Genomic DNA, 18,327 nt, shown 5'->3' on the forward strand with positions numbered 1-18,327 from the left:
CTTTCCCTTCCTCCTGGCAGGCTTTGGGACAGTTGCTGCTGGAATGGTGCTGGACATTGTGCAGGTAGGACTGATGCTTCCCTGGCATGAGGCTCTGAATCCTGTCTCTGTAGACAATGGCTTGATCCCAAGCTCGTTCAGCAGATAGCAGCTGTGAGGGGAGGAGACCCTGCATGCTGGTTGGGGTAGGGGGAGACTGAGGGCATATCTGAAGTTGGGGGCTGTGGGCACCCCTGCACTGAAGCTGCCCTCCTCAGAGGAGGAGGTTACAGCTGGCACATGTGCAGCCAAAGCACCTGCCTGGGAACTGAGACCCTTCTGTGCATTGTGGCTTGAAATAAAGCTCTCCCCTGATGGTGGCTGCAGCCATCCCAGCTTCAGGCACTAGTTCCAGAGGTCCCATGTTCTGTTTCCAGCTCAGATTGCTGTTCCAGCAGGCCAGCCAGGTTAATGTTTTGCCTCAGGGGACACCTGCCTGGTGGCTCCAGAGGTTGGAAGTTGGCTGTAGAGTCCTTCTGCTGCCTTCTCATGCTCTGGAGGTGGCCAGGGGTGACTGGGCTTACAGGGTGGTTCCTTCTGAGGGATGTGTGAAGGTGATCCTTAGGAAAGGCCAGCCAGGGAGCTGACTGTTACTTCTGGATTAAAACTGACATGTTACTGGGCACGTTATCTCATTAGGTCTCTTGTGACAGGTGACACTGTGAGAACCTGACAGCAGTGCAGCCTGCTTAGGTTTTACGTGGGAAATGTGACTTGGTGGCCTGTGGCTCCTGTGCCAGCCTCTGCTGCTGGTGTTCCAAGCGTGTGTGTCTGGCAGCAGATCAGCTGCTTCACCTCCTCTCCTCTGCTCTGAAGGAACTCTGTGCAGAGCTGCCCTGGTGCCCAGCCCAAAATGGTAACTGAGGCACAAAACTCCCGTCATCTGTGGGGTGTAGGTTTGTGGAACTATTTGGGTGGAAGAGGGAGCCATTTTGGAGCTGTGGTCAACCAAAAATGCTCTGCTGGAAGCTCCTCTGTTTGCTCAAGTGGAGTAAACAAGCCCTGACAGTGTTGGCATCGAGAGACTCCCCTGTCAGTCACTTGTCTGTGTTCCTGGCAGTTACCATCCTCTCCAGCCCAGCTGTGTGCCAGGAACTCAGGCAGCCTGGTTTTGTACTCATGGATGTTCGGGCAGACACTTCTCTTGCTCTCTTGCCCCAGTAGCTGTTTCCCTGCATGCCTTTGCACACTGGTCATCCTTAAGGTTTCTCTTGATGCAACCAGTGGAGAACTGGTGAAGTGACTCAGAGCAGGAAGGGCTGGTGGTGCTAAATGAGCCTGGGAGAGATTTACCGGAATAATTTTCTGAAAAAAGACATTTCAAGCATGTTTCCCTTTGCAAGGTCCGTGTAAACTCATGTGTGGCTTCTCTGGTGATTTCCCAGAGCTGGTGATTTCAACTCAGCCTAAAAGTCCTTCCTGGAGAAGGAGCAGCCCTCCTGGCCAGGGGGAGCAGGGCAGGGATGGGGTACTGCAGCACACCTCTGTGTTCTCCTGCCTTTTTATTTTTTAAGGCCATTAGAAATAAAGCTTCATCATTCCCCCGTCCTGCAGCAGCTCAGCATGTGGCTGTGCAGCTTGTGCTGCCAACTCCTCTAACTCCCTGTAGCCTTGGGATTAAATGAGGCATCTAAATGCCAGAGGGTGGAAAAGGGGGTGGGAAGTGTGTGGTCTTGGCTTACTTGGCTGTAGAATCTGGGGAGCTGATCTTGAAAACTGGCTTCCCAGAGACTCAAAGCCTTGGATGAAGGGAGGGAAGCATGTGGAGCAGGTAGCTGGTGCAGTGGGGTGGACTGGAGTCCCATTGCTTTGGATGCAGCCATGGTGGGCAGTGGGTGGAGGGCTCTGTACACTCAATTTCCTCTGTTTTGGGTAAACAGACTAATCAGCCAGCTGTAATTGGTCTCCCCACTGGGAAAGCAAGCAGCCCTGGCCTTGGGCCATGCTCTCCCAGTAATGTGTCCCAATGAATTTGCTTCTCAGGAGGAGAATTTGCCTCTGCTACTTTTGGGATTGGAGAGACCTTTGGGCCAGGTGACATGTGAGCACACCAGCTGCTTTTTGTGTACAGCAGAGGACTCTTGGCACAGTCCCCTCTCCCAGCAGAGCCCCAAGTGTTGTTTTCCAGGCTTGTCTGCTCCCTGGGATGGGATGGAGAGTATTTACAGAGGAAGGAGCCTGTTCATTTTCCCTGCTTGACAACCTCTGGTTTCACCTCTGGGGTGGGTCTTAACCAAGGCCAGCAGCAAGTGCCAGCCCTGGAGCTGCAGCTCCTGCTAAAGATGCTTGTTCCCTGGCATTCCAGAGGGAGAGGCTGTGAGAAGCAGCCCCACCAAGGCAGTCACCACTGCACCCACAGCACATCCTCCTTCTGAGCTGTCTTGAATCACCTTCCTGCTGTAATCCCAGGGGAACTAACACTGCTTCCCAGGGGAACCACCACTGCTTCCCAGGGCTCTCAGAAGCTTTGCGTGCGGTGACTAGAACAGGCAGAGACTGAGAAGCAGCTGCTCTTACCCTGGAAATATCTGTTGTCTGCAGGTGCCAAGCTTCTGAAAGGGAGCCACAGAACACCACCTGGGGTTGGTGTTTCTTGCAGAACCTGTGGCAGGCTGGGGTCTGATCTCACTCCTGCAGTGCTGCACAGGAGAGGAGGTCTGGTTGCCCTGGTATCTGGATAGATGTGTTCAAAAGGACTACAGGCTTAGTGGAAAATGAAACTGAATGAAGTTAAACCTAGATTGCTTGTGGTCTCTGTTCTCCCTGGCCCCAGGGGGCAGAGAGGAGGTGCTGAAGATGAAGCCTCCTTGATGTGTTCAGCATGATGTGTTCTCCTGTGCATGGAGCAGACTGGATATTCTTGTTGGATGGGGCTCTGAGCAACCTGATCTAGTGGGAGGTGTCCCTGCCTATGCAGGGATGTTGGATCTAGATAATCTTTAAGGTCCCCTCCAACCCAAACCATTCTATGATCATGTGTGCTGTGTTAGCCTCCCTCCTCACCCCTGAAAACAGCTTATTTATAATCTGTGCTTCCCAGAGGGGCTGTTACTGGGGGGAAAGGGATTTTCAACAGCTCAATATCCTGCACTTAAATTCCTATTTCCTCTTCTTTTTCCCTTTTTTTGTCTTCCCCAGGCAGTCTGGCTCTGGTTCTCCCCGTGGAGCCACATGGTGGGCACATGTCTCCACAGGGAGCTTTCTTCCCTGCAGGAGCCAGGGATGCCTTTGGGACCTACTAAAAGCCCATAGGCCAGTGTTGTATAACATCTGATATTAAGGAAGCTGGCAGGAGCCCATGGGTCCTGCTCTCTGCAGTGAGGGAGCTGCTGATGCCTGCAGAAATCTCCTTTTCCTTCACCCAAGGTGGCTTTTATTCCTTTCCCCAAGAACACCCCTGTCTTCCTCAGGGAGCTGCTTTAGCAGGCTCCAGTTACAGCAGCTTCTGGCACCAGTTTGCAGTGCAGGCTCCTTTAAAGGTTGATTTACAAAGCCAGGGTTGGGGCAAGGTGAAGGGAGGGCTGTGAACTCCTGCTGGCCACTGCCTGAGCCTGCCTCTGTGGTTTCTGGAGGCAGGAAGAGCCAGGAAACTTGCCCAGCACTTCCAGCCCAGGGTCTGACTAATGACCATGTTCCCTTCACTAAGTGATTCTGGTGACACCCAGCACGTCCTGCTGGTTGAATTCTAGATACTGTGAAGGGCAGTTATAGCAAAGGATTCACCAGTACAACAAGCAGCAAAATAATCAGAATGCCTGCCTAAAAATAGACTGAGGAGAGCCAGGCTTGCCTGTCTCCAGATGTGACCTTAAAGGAAGCACAGTCTGATGAGCTGCTGTGTTGGATGAAGTATTTCAGCTTTCATCTGTGCACCTGGGAGCTGGAGAGCATGGTTAACTTGTCTCACCAAGCTGTCAAAAACATTAAGGGGATTTTTATTGACTGGAAAACAGTTTTTGCCTTTGAGGAAAAATGGTCCCAGTTCATCCATCTCAAGCACTTACCTGCCTCCTGTGATCACAGTTTTCTCTCAAATGGGTTTTCAAGTGAGTGCAGCTTGGATTGCAAAGGACCTGGCAGGAAACTGGGATCTGTTGGCTCAGAGGGGAAGGCAGGCAGCACAGGAGATGGAGAAACAAACAAAAATAACTGACATCCTTCCCCACAAGAAGGTGTTAGTCCTGCAGGTAGAGTGGCTAGTATTTACTGTGTGGTGTTGGCAGATAAATTTCCTTGTCCTAGAAAGAAATGCATGTCCTCTTGGCTCATTATCCTGATGGTCTGACACTGCCAAGGAGGACACTGAGGGACAGAGCCTCTTGCAGGTGAAGTTTGCAGGAAGGAACTGCCAGTACTGTGACTGGTCTGTGTTCAGCACAGCACAGTGTGATTCCAGCCCTGCTCCATGTCCCTTGAGGAGCATGGCAGTCAGGCAGTGTGGGAAGCAGGAGTTATTTTGGACACAGGGTCTTCTTGCAAAATCTTCATGAAAATAAAAGAATCGGGCAGTGAGGTTTGTGGAGCTTGCAGGGTTTTTTTAAATGTAGTTGTGAAGGGGTTTTTTGGCTGGTTGTGTGTTTTCCCAGAAGCTAGCTGCTCTGCTTTAAGCCTGCTTACCCTGCAATTAGACTTTGTCTTTTTTCCTAAATAACCATGGCTGCCTCTTCTGTCTCCTGCCCAGAGAAGCTGACTTGGCTGAGTAATGTAGGTGCCAGGGGTGCATGGATCTCCTTGGTGAGCTAGGAGGGAACAGAGAGCGTGCTGAGCTGCTGCTTGGAGCTGGCAGGATCAGGGAGCAGCAGTGCCTTGATCCAAAGTATATTTGTAAGACACACATGTAGGGAATGGCTCTTAGCTGAGACTGAGCTTCAGTGCTCTGTTCTGCCAAAAGGATTGGGCAGAGTCTCTTCATCTTTCCCTGTTTTGGCCTCTGTGTAAGCATTTTGTCAGTGGTTAATCTTTGGGGGATTTTCAGCTGAAAGTTGCAGGCTCAGATCCAGTTTTTAGGCTCAGCAGGAACATGTGATCACTGCTACACAAATGTCAAAACAGTAAAATGCTGCAAAATCCAAAGTGTGGCACCAGAAGGGGAGCTGGGTTGTCTGCCCAGGGCCACATCCAGGCAGTGCCACGCTGCAAAGACCAGTGAGTAAGTGACACTCAGTCCAAAGCAAAGGTTTCTAACAGCTGGGATTATTTCTCATGGTCTTTTTTGGTTTTAATTTTTCAGCACTGGGATGTCTTCAAATATGTGACCGAGGTGTTTATCTTAGTACCTGCATTGCTGGGCCTGAAGGGGAACCTGGAAATGACTCTGGCCTCTCGCCTGTCGACAGCTGTGAGTATCCAGGGGAGGAGCAGGATACCTGCTTGAGGGAGGGAAGGTTCATGTGTGTATTGAGGCTGACAGACAAAAATCTGTCAGTGACCACAGAAACCAGAGCCTCGAGCTCAGCGTGCTGGGATGGTGTCTTCATCCCGCTGGGCTGATCAGATTTCTAGAGGTTTAATAGTCCTTAAGCCTTGCTGACAGTTCACTGCCTTGTCAGGGCTGCTCATGGGCCTGGAGGCACAGAGTGGGAGCTGGCTTGGGCAGTCTCGAGTGCCTGGATCAGCTCTCTGGGTGAGGAAGCTGGGAGCAGGCATCACAGCAGGCTGAAAGAAGCCAGGTTCAGGAGGACTGGGAGAGGAGAGAGCCTGGGGAGAATCATACAGCAAAGGCTGAAACAGAGGAGCTGGCAGTGAGAGCTGGCAGGTGGATTGACAGCCTCTTGAAGCTGGTGGAGAGGCAGGGCTGGGCATTCCTCATGCTCAAATTCAGTCCAATTCCTGTGAAACAGTGAGGTCCCTGTGAGGGATGGGGCAGGCTCTGTTAGCTCCTCAGAATACTGTTAGTCTAGCTGTAAATGAATTGGTTTGTGTTTAAATGTTACTATAACACAAGTCTGTGTCTGTAGCTGAGCAGTGCTGGAGAGAGACTGACATCCTCTCCTAACAGGGACAATAACACTCCTTCCTTCTGCAAAGCATCTTCTGCCTGAGCATGACAGCAAGTGACTGCATGATGGGAGCACATACAGCTTTGAATCTGACCCCTGTAAGGTGCTGGCTGCCAAGCCCTTAAATCTGCTCACCTGAGTCCTCTTGTTCTCCCATCTTGAGCAATGAGGTGATGCCAGCTGTGACTTTGCTCCTCAGTAGCTTCTCATTGGTGGTTGAGGCCTGGGGTTTCTGGTGCTCTCCTGGATGGCAGCAGAGACAACGTTTTGAGCTGCTCATCTAGCCTTTTGTCACCTGCAGCCCCTCTTGTCTCTCATGCTGTATGTACCCTGAGGGATGCTGCTCTCACCCAGTGAACCAGTGGCACGTGGACATTTTGCAGAGTTGTCCCTACAGCCCCTGTGGAGCAGGAAGGCAAACAGCATTTCCTTGGACTAGCCCTTGGCTTGACTCCTGCATCCCCAGCCCCTGCTTATTGATTCCTGCAGACTGTGGGGCCCACCTCCTGCTTGGGTTCAGCCCTTGCTCTTTGTTCTCTGAGGATCAGGGTGCTGAGCTGCCTGGGGTGGCTAGTCCAGGGTTGCCCAGCAAAGCCTGGGCTGGTCTCCTCTCTCCAGGTGCTGCTGGGGAGGACAAAGCTGCTGGAGGCTTCGTGCTGCCCCTGGCCCAGCTGTGCCCCAGTGCCAGGGCTCGCAGGGACAGAGGCTGAGCACTGCAGCTTGTGTTCCAAGCTGAGCTCTGTTTGCCCCTTTGCTCTGGGAAACAAATCCCTTTGTTTAATTCTCTCTCTATTGTTGGGATCATGTCAGGATCTGTGCTGTCCCAGACACAGGCCATTCTTGCACTTTCTGAGCATGGGCTTATCAGGTTGAGTGCTTGGCTCTCCTGGGGCCATGGCAGGGCTTCTGCAGCCTCATTTGCTTCATCCTCCTCCCTTCTGGGGCTTGCACAGAGCAATGTTGGGGCAGGCTTGGCAAAGAAATGAGACTGCAGAAAGTAACAGGAATGCAAAACTTTCCCCTCTGCTCTGGTGACTGCAGGAGGGTCACAAGGAAATTGGTACAGGGATCACACCCATCCAGCTGCCCCCAGCCCATCTGTGCTGAGTGGCTGCTGCCCTTGCACCAGCTTGGTCTCATGGTGCCTCCTCTTGCCCTGGAGTTGACAGCTCTGGAGAGACATGAGCCTCGTGGCTTTTTCCTCTGCTTTCCTTTTCCCTCCCTAGCTGTGCTGCCTTTACATGCATCCCCTCACCTTGCACTCTGCCTCCTTGTCTCTGTGTGTGGTGGGACAGGATCATCCCTTGGGCTTTCCATTTTTTTTGTCCTGGCCCTGTTCTTCCCTCCACAGGGGGGACCCACATGCAGGTGTGAGGAGGGGGCTCCCCTCTGGGGCTCCCTGGTGTGGGGCTCATGCTCTCTCCACAGGGAAGCAGCCTGGAGTGGTTTCTCAGGCTGTGGGTTTCTAATTAGTGCTGCATTAAGGCACCTCAGAAATTCCTTTTGCAATTAAGAAGTAAAACTCACTCTTTAAAGATTAAAATCCTGTTGCCAGTGACTACAGCTGGGTTGTGTTAATCCCAACCTAATTGCCATGGGGCTGGAATTCTAAGGTCAGGCTTCATATGGAGCTCAAATTCCTGTGCTGGATGTGCTCAGTGCCACTCCAGTGAACTTTCCTTGTTTTTTCCCCATTCTTTCCTTTTGTCCCCCAAACTGTCCAGGATAAATTGACTCCAGAGATGGACACGTCTCGGTGCTGGTTGAAGTGAGCTGGCAGTTCTCTCAAGCCCATGCAGCAAGGAGAGCAGAGGGATTAGTTGATCACTGACTTATTTCTCTTTTTTGCAGAGGCCAGCAAGGAAAGCTGAGAGGCAGGAATTGCTGCTGTGTTGTTGAGAGGAAGTTAAGAGTTTGACACAGTCAGCCAGTCACTCCAACACGCATTCACTGCTGCTTGAGCCTCTCCCTTAGGAGTTCATAGAGACAAACATTTCTTCTTCATGTTCATCAGCTTCTGATGATAAGAGATTGGATATTTAAGCTTATACCCTCTGCCTGTCCCTGCTTTCCTAGAAGGTGCTGGGGAGGAGCAGAACCCTTGTGCTCTGCAGTCACCAGGAACCTGCAGTCGCTCTACTGGGTTATTTTGGATCGTGTGCTGGGGAATTAAAGCAACTTCCCATCCCTTCTGGTTAGTCTGATTAGCATCTCCTGCAGCTGCAGTGGTGCCAGATGACCCGTGTGCCACGGCTGTTTCCTGCTCCTCAGAAGGTCTCCACGTGGCATTGCCCTTGTTTGCTCAGCTTCTTACTGAACCAGTTGTTCTCTCTGCCCACGGGACGCTGCCCTGGCCTTGGTCCCTCTCAGAGCTGGAACACATGGGTAGCTGACCTGAGGGTCTGTCCACCCCTATTTCCCTCCTGCCTGGCTGACCTGAGGGGCAGTGTGACCCAGCTGGGGCTGAGCCAGGTTTGGCTTGATCACCAGGGGACTGAACTCAGTGAGTAAATAAGTGCAGGACTGGGTAGATCTTGTTGCTTCTGCAAGATTTTCATCAGAAGTTCTATTGATGTCGATTCCCCTTTACACCCCCTTCAGAACCCCCTTCTGCAATGGGTCTGGCTCTGCTCCTGCTGTGTAGGAGTGTCAGCCCACTTCTGCTGGGAAGGGAGAAGGTGCTGAAGCTAGGAACAGCTCTGGAGTTCTGGAATACAAAAGCAGAGTAACTGTGGGAAATCATCTGTGTAGTTATCCAGGGTGCAGAGCCTTGTGTTACTGCAGAGCTGCACCCCAGCTGTACACACGTACCCGCACACACAGACACACCTTTCCCATTGAATTGCCCTTCCATGAGAGCTGAGGATTTGAGGTCATTATTCCCTCCTGCTCCTCACACAAACCTGCCAAGCTGGGAGGCAGGAATTACTGTTAGCAAATGCAAAATGCTGTTAGGCTTCACTGGTGCCTTTAGTGATGTTGTGATGTCCTCTTGCAGGCTAATATTGGCCAAATGGACACACCCAAGGAGCTCTGGAAGATGGTAACAGGGAACATGGCTCTCATACAGGTAAGAAGACATGAAAGGAGGGGAAAGTGGGAATACTGGTAGCTGGGAGAAGCCACTTGTGACAAGTGGCAAGTTGGAATGCCTGGTTTTTGATACTGGCACCTTCTTGTCCCACAGCCATCTTAACAGTTTGCTCTAGAGGCGAGACTGTGCTTGCCTGCTAGATACTGATCCACCTGAAATGCTGGTCCCCTGGGTGGTGTTTCCCTCACCCTGGGACCATTTTGCTCTCTAGTCCTCTTGGTGACTGCCTGGTTTTCATTTGCAGGTCCAGGCTACTGTGGTTGGCTTCCTGGCCTCCATCGCCGCGGTGATATTTGGGTGGATCCCAGATGGGCACTTCAGCATTGACAACGCTGTCCTGCTCTGTGCCAGCAGTGTGGCCACTGCTTTCATTGCTTCTGTTGTTCTGGGTGAGAGACAGACCCCTGCACACCCTCTGTGTCTTTCTTCTTCAAATGATGGGCTCTCCTTGGTCTCATCCTGTTTGCTTCCTCTCTCTGGCTGTAGGCATGATTATGATTGGGGTCATCATTGGATCCAGGAAGATGGGGATCAATCCTGATAATGTGGCCACACCAATTGCTGCCAGCCTGGGGGATCTCATCACCCTGGCTCTGCTTTCAGGAATCAGCTGGGGCTTGTACAGAGAGCTGGGTAAGGAGCAACAACAGGCCTTGATCTCTCCCTAGTCCATCCATGTGCTGCTGTGTCTCCCTCTCATTTCACCCTCCTCCTTTGCCCATCCTGTCCCTGGGCTGTATAAGATTTTTGTCCTGGAAACTACCTCAGTTAGTGAGACCTAGTCAGAACTGATAAGGGGAGGAAACAGACCCTTCTACTGCCTGTAGCTGCAGACAGTCTTGGCAGTGATCTGCATACTTCCTTCTTACCAAGTAAAGGAAGGGAGAAGTTGTGTCCTTCCAAGTGCCAGGGCTTGACTGTGGCTAAAGCAGTGGGATGAGGCAGCTTTGGGTTTCATCTTCTGTGCTGTCAGCACCAGCTGAAGGTCCTCAGTGCAGAGCTGCCAGCTGTGGACTGTAGACTTCCTCCTCCCTCCCCTGCACCTTCCTTCCCTGTTGGCTGGGATGCAAGGGATGTGACTCAGCCAGGTTCAGCCAAAGGTGAAGCAGCAGTGGAAGGTCTTGCCAAGGAGTGGGAAGTAGGAGTGAAGAGTTAAAACTGAAGATACCTCACTTGGATCTGTCGATAGAGCCTCTGAGAGTACACCAGGAGAAGGAAAGAGTGTGTCCTGCAGGGTTGAGGCTGGCTTGGTCTGATTTTCCTGCCCTTACTGGAGTTTCTGACTCCAGGGGGGACAGCACGCTGTAGGCTGTAGCTCAGCTGATGTAGCACCCCACCTTGCTGCAGCAGGATGTGTCCTTGATCTGTTGCCTCTGCTTATTTCCCCCCCAGAGAGCAAAGCCTACGTGAATCCTCTGGTCTGCGCCTTCTTCATAGCCCTGCTGCCCATCTGGTTCATCATTGCCAAGGGGAATGCAGCCACCAGGGAGGTGCTGTACTCAGGCTGGGAGCCAGTCATCATTGCCATGGCTATTAGCAGGTAGGGATCACAGAATTATTGAGGCTGGAAAAGACCTCTTGAGGTCAGGGAAGAAGAGTTCCTCTCCCCAGACACAGCCAGCCAGCACCCCCTTCCCCCAGCCCTTTCAGCCTCTTGCTCCTCAGGACAATCTGGAACATGAGGGAGCCAAACCTCTTCTGCATCCAGACTGCCAGAAAACTGAGCTTCTTTTGCATTTCCTAGACGAAAACAAAGGGTTCTAGGTCCTGAGACACCTGACTGCTGGAATGCAGGGCCAGTGTCCCAGCTGTACAGGGAGACCCTGGCATGGCCATGGAGTAAACACAGGTCCTGCTGAGCAGTCCTCCACACAGGAGCCCTCTCTGCCCTCTGAAGGGCAGCATTGCTTTTGATTATTGTGCTGCAGCAAACTGTACTGCAGGGGATCTGATCTGGTGGTTTTTGGCAGCAATGAGCCAAGATCCTGCTGGAACTGTCTTTTGTCTTTTGTTATCAAATACTGAGGCTTAAAATACTGCAGCCATAGGTGTGTGTGTTCATAGGTGTGAAAATCTCCCCCGGGTGCACACGGGGCAGCATAGGAAACCCTCAGTGCTTTGGGTGAGCATTTCCTCATGAGCTTCAGCACTGACCCCTCAACCTTCCCCCTGCAGCGTTGGGGGGTTAATTCTGGACAGAACGGTCTCGGATCCAAACTTTGCTGGGATGGCTGTTTTCACACCAGTGATCAATGGTGAGTTCCTTCCCACTCTGGTATTGCAGCTCTTGGCAGACAGTGGGATTGTCCCAGGTGCCTCATTTTAGGCAGATTAAGGAGACTTAATTCCCTTTTGATTGCCAGAGACATGGTGGTCAGACCCAGGCTTTCCAGCAACCTGGCTCCCTCTGGTGCCAGCCTTTCACCAGAGCGTGACTGGCCTGGGAGGCTGGTGCCTAAATGACACGTTTTCCAGGGGTCCCAACAAAAACTGTCTTTATTTCCTGATTCCTTCTGGCTGGTGCAAGACCTTCACCCTCCAGGATATGTGTCTTGTGGCACCTGGTGACATAAAGATTTGGATTTGCCACTCAGAATCAGGAAATCCAGTTGCTTCTGGTGTAAAGCTTTGGCCCCTTTCTCCCTGATGAGCCACAGGAGCTACTTTGTTTATTACTTCTTGCAATACATGCAGTTAACTCTGAGACAGTGCGTCTTGAGCTGGTGGGTTCCATAGCTTCATCATGCTTTGTGGACAAAATAGTAACTTTAAACTTCCTGTGTCTGTTTTGGTGGCCAACTCCCCATTTCTTTACACATCTCTTCCCATCAGAGCTGCAGAGCCAGAACTGTATCTGTTGTACTGAGCTGTAGAACATTGTGCTGTGTCTCAGCTCTTTACATCCTACAAAAATGGAATTCAGGTCAAAAAATAGACTGTCCTACATTATTCCAGCACCTAGCAATTCCAGATCTGCAGACTGTGGGAAAATCTCTCTCTAAAGTGCAGGAGAACCTGATCTTACTGCTCTCTCCTGCTCTGCAGGTGTGGGTGGGAACCTGGTGGCCGTGCAGGCCAGTCGCATCTCCACCTACCTGCACATGAGTGGGATGCCTGGAGACAGCCCTGAAACAGCCCCTCGAAAGTGCCCCAGCCCTTGGAGCACCTTCTTCAGCTCAGGTATCCAAGTCAGGTGTTGAAATATATTGACTTCTACCAGCAGCAGGTGCTGCAGGTGGCTGGTTCAACTTGGCTGGGGCCCTGGCATGGGAAGTGGTGGCTGGATCTGCCCAGAGGCAGCTGGTCAGCTCAGGGATGTGGCCAGTGGGCTGGCCTGGCCTGCCCTCTAGAGACAGTCAGACCTTCAGAGCTGTGTCCTCTCACAGCAGCTCTGCTGGAGGAGCAACACCTGCTGCAAAAGTCCCCTGCCCTGACTGTATGATACTGGAAATCTTCCACCCTCTGAATCTCTTCCAGGTGTGTCCAGGATCTTGAAACCTGCCATGAGGCTGCTTGAGTGTTGCAGCTCTGCTGAGCTTGCAGGAAGCTGCTCACTCCTGAAGATGTGCTGGCAGCTCTGTTAGTTGTGGAAGTGTGTGGCAGAGCAACAGCCCAAACTTCCATTCCAGCACAGGGCATGAGGGCTGGGGTTGTTACTTGATGGGCTGCAGCCTGGGTCCTGGCCTTTGTCCCTGGAGGAGGGGCAGGAGGTCTCCAGTGTGGTGGTGATCTGTTAGGAAGCTGATCAGCAGGCAAGGTAGAGGCAGAGCTCTCAGGAAATTCCATGTTCACATTAAATTTTGGTCAAACCTTTACTGACCAGCTCATGTGGGACATAAGTCCTTTTGGTAGCTAAGGGCTGAGAGCAGCTTTTGCTCTGAGGACAGAACCAAGCTCTGCTACCAAGCTTGGTGTAAAGAGTCCTTGGGTGTCCCTACAGTTGGGTCCTCATTCAGGGTGCTGCTTCCCAGCCTCAGTCCATCTTCCTTGCCCTGCAGACGTGAACTCCCGCTCTGCTCGTGTGCTCTTCCTGCTGGTGGTGCCTGGACACCTGGTTTTCCTTTACACCATCAGCTCCATGCGGGGGGGACACACAACCCTCACCCTCATCTTCATCGTCTTCTACATGACAGCTGCACTTCTCCAGGTAAGCTGGAGCCCTCTGGGGGGCTGGGACAGGGGGACACTGTCATGTCACCTGCAGGGAGGACCTGTTCACTCAGTTAGGTTGTAGATACCCTGCTAAGGGCCCTGCATCCACCCTGTCCCTAGGTAAGTGATTTATGTGCTGGGGAGGGGTGTGCCCAGGAGATTGTATTTGTCAAATGAGCCAATATCACATTGAATAAATTCTCCTTTGTTGATAGCTGCACACACTATTTTTCTCTCCTCCCATTCTTGGCAAGGTTTGAATTTGTCTTTTGTCCCTCTGATAGCAGAAGTGTTCACCTTGTGTGTCAAATCTATCCTAGAAAGTGCTTTAACAATTTTAAAGCTGCTGGGGAGGAAAACAGGATGTGGAATTTGCAGGGATCCCCCGTGCCAGGTGTGGCTTGTCCTGCCCTTTCCCTGCCTCCCTCGCAGAGCAGGGACCTGCCAGCTCTTCAGCACAGGGCTCCTGGTCCCCCCGAGGAGCTGTGGGAGCCCAGAGTTGGGCTGTGCTGAGGCTGCTGATGCTGCAGGAACCCAGCAGCCACTTGCAGGAGTCTGGGAGGGCAGGGAGAGACTCTCTGGTTGGAGAGTTTCCTCCTAAGCCATCTGCACCCGCCACCCACCCCTCTGACTGGGGAAGCTGTGCCTGGTTTCAGTGTCCCCCCCTAAACCCAACCAACAGCCTGAGGAAATGAGTCAGAGCATCCATCAGAGGGCAGAGCAGACACTGTCATCCAGGGGGCTAAATTTAGGCTGTGCAGTCCTGCTGGGTGCTGGGGGGGCTTCCGCTGGCAGCTGCTGCTGGAGCCACTGCTGGAGCAGCCTGTGTGCTCAGGAGAGGGGCTGGCAGCAGAGGGACCCCCATGTGTCTGCTGCTGAGGTCCTGGGAGAGGCCCTTGCAGCCCCAGGGACACCAGAGGCATCATTAGCATCAGGCCTGTGGCCACTTCAAGTGCTTGTCCCAGAGTTAAGGCGTGAGAGCACCCAGTGGGGATTTCTTCTGTCTTTGGGTACTGACTCTTGCTCTGCATTTGAAGCAGAGGAACATCCCACTCTGGTAGTTTGAGCTGCTAGGCCCTGCTGGCCCTGCCTCAGCATCCTGGCTGCTTCCAGGTCCCCTCCTTGCCCTGTTTCTCTTCCAGCTTGTTCTGGTTAGATCTGAAAACTGAGGTGCAAAATTCCTACTTTTTTGTGTTTGGATGTCAGTGTTTTCTCCCTTCTAAGCCTAAATCTGGTGGTGACATGAAGCTGAAGAGGGACAGGGAGAGGCTGTTAAGGCCACAGGGGGTTTGGATGCTCAGGGGCCCTCAGAAAGTCACCAGGTTCCTCGTTGTGCTGTTGTGGTTGCTGTGGGAATGAGCCCACATGAGATGCCTGGAGTGCAACGCTCAGCAAGGTGTTCTGACCTGCCCCAGCTGCCAGCCCAGGTCCCTGGGGTGAGGTTGTGTCTGAGCTGCCCAGGGGACTTGCCCCAGCGGATGGGAAGGTCGGATCACAGCGCTCAGGGTCGGTGGCTGATGTTGCTCTTTTCTTCCTGCCTCTCAGGTCCTCATTCTTCTGTACATTGCTGACTGGATGGTGCACTGGATGTGGGGCAGGCACCTCGATCCTGACAACTTCTCCATCCCATACTTGACAGCGCTGGGGGACCTGATTGGAACAGGTCTCCTTGCTCTCAGCTTTCACATCCTCTGGCTCATCGGTGACCGGGACTCCGATGTGGGAGACTGACTCCCCCTGCTGCCCCCTCAGCACGGCTCTTCTCCTCTCATTTTGTTGTCGTTGTTGTTTCTTTTCCTCCACCCTTGCTCCCCTTTTGCTTCCTCCCCCCACCCTGTCCCTCTTGGGACTTCATCTTTGATACTGGATTCTCATTATTTTCAATGGGAATTTTATGTGGTTTATATTTCAAGCCAAGTTTGTACAGAAAACAGTTCTAGTTTTAGGAAGGACACAAAGTGTAACGAGACAATCACCAAGTGCAATTTCATAGTAGTTATGTCTGAACCAAGGTTACAGTGAAGATGCTGGTCAGTCAGGTCACAGGGAGCCCACCCTGTCCCAGTCACTAGAGGTGAAGAGCTGCTTTTTTTCTGCTTCATAAGCATTTCAAATACTGGAGGTGAGGTCCAGGTTTGTGTTAATGAACCTTCTGGCAAAGAACAACCTCATGGATGAGGGTGTGGGGCATCTCCTCTCTTCTCTGCCCTTGTGTTCACCCTCTGCATCCCCTCCTGTGCCAGCATCCAAAGCACAGGAGGCTCTGATAGAGGGATGAGCCAAGGAGATGAGGAAGGGGCCTCTGTGCAGAGACACCTATTCCTGGGTGTCCACAAGGAGTGATGTGGGTGTGAGGGCTACACAGTCCTGGCTGTGAGCAGGCTGGTCTCTCTGGCAGATTGAGGCTGCCTTTTGCCAACCATCCAGCAGTATTTCCAACTGCAGGTGCCTTGTTCTGCCTCTTGTGAGCTGAGTGCAGCTGCTGTGGGCTCTGCTCCTCTGTCCTGCTCTGCTGGAGCCACCCAGTACTCCCAGTTGAGCCTGAGGCATTTCAAACCTGGGAGCATTCGGCTCTTGGTGTCCCATAGAAAAGGACATCCCTGCTCAGCTGCTGGATTTCTCTGTGCACTTTGATCAGCTTGGAAACTTCACCCAGTTACACCAAATGTCAGTGATGTGCTCGAGCAGACAGTGCTACCAACCAGGCCCTGCTGCATGAAAATCAACTGAATTCACAAGTGTGCTTTGGGGAAAAGCTCTATAAACATCTGTCAAGGGTGGGGAAAATACAGTATGTCCCATGGAGCCTCATTTCAGTGCTGCACTGCCCAGAGCTTGGGGAGCTGCCACCATCTTCCCAGAAGCTGGAGGGATACTGCAGTGTTCAGCTGAACTTTGCATCATGATCCTCAGTGGCAGCAGAGCTCTCACTGCAGTGAGCTGTGCAGCCCAGGGTGCTGCTCCTGCTCTGGGCACTGCCTGCCCTGCTCACAGCACCAGCCTGAAAGCTGCTGCTTTGGGGCTGTCTGCTTTTCCTCTTGCTTTACCTGTGCTCCTCACAGCAGAGCACAACCATCCTTGATCAGCCTCATTTGCTCCTTTAGGTTACCTGCTGCATTCCTCAGGCAAATCAAGGTAGGTTTGGGAGAGGTTTCCCCTTTCTGCCTTGCTGGTGCAGCATCAGATCTGCTTTCCCCTGCCCCATCTCTGCCACCTGCCCTTTGAGGCAGTGGCTCTGAACCTCCTGCTCTCCACCCTAGTGCCCTGACTTCTCTCGTGTCTCCTTTGGCCAAAGCTCTGTTCAAAAAACCAACAAACCAACCCTCAGACCCTGCTGTGCTGAGCTGTCAGCACAGGGACTTCTGGAGTGTTCTTTTCTCTGCCTAATGTTGAGGAATAGATAGGAGACTTCCTTCCATTAACACTTAAAGCTTTTATATAGATATATATATATATGTATGAGAAACTCTCCTGGTCTTTTAGGTGTCACATCACTATTTAATCCCCCATGAGAAGATTCCCCAGAGGAAGAATCTACCACTTGTGTGGTCTCCTGGAACATGAAGAGACCCAGAGGTGGTTGGGAGCTGTCACTGCTGGGGTGGTGGGGTCTGGATGTTCCTGAGGTCTGAGGTTTGTGTGGGGAATAGGTCAGGGAAGATTCTTAAGTGAAAACTGAAGAATATTGATGGTCAAAAACTTTTCCCACCAGTTGCACTCAAATGCATGCCTACTCCACAGCTGACTGCAAATGAAAAATCCTGGTTTACTCTTTTTATTAAAGAATGAAGACTATCTTAATTATTTATAGCTCCTATCATTGAATTGACAGATGTAAGCTTAACTGATAAATTATATTTGGTTAAATAAAGATGACATTTATTTATGTGGACTGTGCTGCCTTCACACACCTCTCTGCTTTCTTTTAGGTGTCACATCACTATTTAATCCCCCATGAGAAGATTCCCCAGAGGAAGAATGTACCACTTGTGTGGTCTCCTGGAACATGAAGAGACCCAGAGGTGGTTGGGAGCTGTCACTGCTGGGGTGGTGGGGTCTGGATGTTCCTGAGGTCTGAGGTTTGTGTGGGGAATAGGTCAGGGAAGATTCTTAAGTGAAAACTGAAGAATATTGATGGTCAAAAACTTTTCCCACCAGTTGCACTCAAATGCATGCCTACTCCACAGCTGACTGCAAATGAAAAATCCTGGTTTACTCTTTTTATTAAAGAATGAAGACTATCTTAATTATTTATAGCTCCTATCATTGAATTGACAGATGTAAGCTTAACTGATAAATTATATTTGGTTAAATAAAGATGACATTTATTTATGTGGACTGTGCTGCCTTCACACACCTCTCTGCTTGGTTAAAGTCTCTCTTTTACATTTTGCAGTTTATTTTAGCTCACTCTGCACCTCTCTTGAGACGCAGTGGAGTTAAGAGTTAAGGAAATCAAGTAAAAATGGCTGTGCAGGAAGCAAACTGTGCTTAGTCCAACTGCCAGGTGACCAGCTGGACCCAGCCCTGCCCTTGCCTGGATCCAGGTACCCGTGGGGGGGTCCCAGCAGGAGCTGGGGGGTTTGTTCCCAGCCTCTGTCCTGGCTCTGCAACTGTGGTGGCAGCAGAAGGTCCTCAGATGTGTCACCTGTGTTGGTGGCTGCTCAGGTATGTGGGACAGAAGGTTCTGCAGACTGCTGGGGGCACGTTCAGCCCCTGGGTTTGCAGGAATTGGTGGCTGTTACACAGACACACGTCTGTGTGTTGGGGGTTCATTTCATTTGTCTGCTGGTTGCAAAGGGGCAGGGCCTGGGGGTGCCGAGGGCAAGACTTGAGGGTCCATGTAGCAGGGTCTGGGGGTGCAGAGGGCAGAGCTCGGGGGTGCATGGGAAAGGTTCTTGGGGTACAGAGGGCAGGGTCTGGGGGAACAGGGGTGCAGGCGGAAAAGTCTGGGGGTCCATGGGGCAGGATCCCGGGGGTCCATGGGGCTGGCTCAGGGGTGCCTGGGGCCCAGCACGGGCAGGCCCCGGCCCCGCACCCCCC

At 52.0% G+C, this 18,327-nt stretch overlaps 1 protein-coding gene across 1 annotated transcript in view; it reads left to right on the forward strand.

Annotated features, from left to right (window-relative positions):
- Positions 1-15,303, forward strand: part of SLC41A1 (solute carrier family 41 (magnesium transporter), member 1) — a 16,277-nt gene extending 974 nt beyond the window's left edge. Inside the window, exons 2-11 of the mRNA XM_009997498.1 lie at positions 1-64; positions 5,270-5,377; positions 9,037-9,108; positions 9,377-9,521; positions 9,619-9,765; positions 10,525-10,672; positions 11,308-11,387; positions 12,178-12,312; positions 13,131-13,279; positions 14,830-15,303. The exon at positions 1-64 is cut by the window's left edge and continues 9 nt beyond it. Coding sequence (XP_009995800.1) covers positions 1-64; positions 5,270-5,377; positions 9,037-9,108; positions 9,377-9,521; positions 9,619-9,765; positions 10,525-10,672; positions 11,308-11,387; positions 12,178-12,312; positions 13,131-13,279; positions 14,830-15,015 — 1,234 coding nt within the window. The 3' untranslated portion in view covers positions 15,016-15,303. The remainder of the gene's footprint in view (positions 65-5,269; positions 5,378-9,036; positions 9,109-9,376; positions 9,522-9,618; positions 9,766-10,524; positions 10,673-11,307; positions 11,388-12,177; positions 12,313-13,130; positions 13,280-14,829) is intronic.
- The last annotated feature ends 3,024 nt before the right edge of the window (positions 15,304-18,327 follow it).

The sequence above is a fragment of the Chaetura pelagica genome, unplaced genomic scaffold, assembly GCF_000747805.2.
Source record: "Chaetura pelagica isolate M959 unplaced genomic scaffold, ChaPel_1.0 scaffold215, whole genome shotgun sequence".
Taxonomy (NCBI): domain Eukaryota; kingdom Metazoa; phylum Chordata; class Aves; order Apodiformes; family Apodidae; genus Chaetura; species Chaetura pelagica.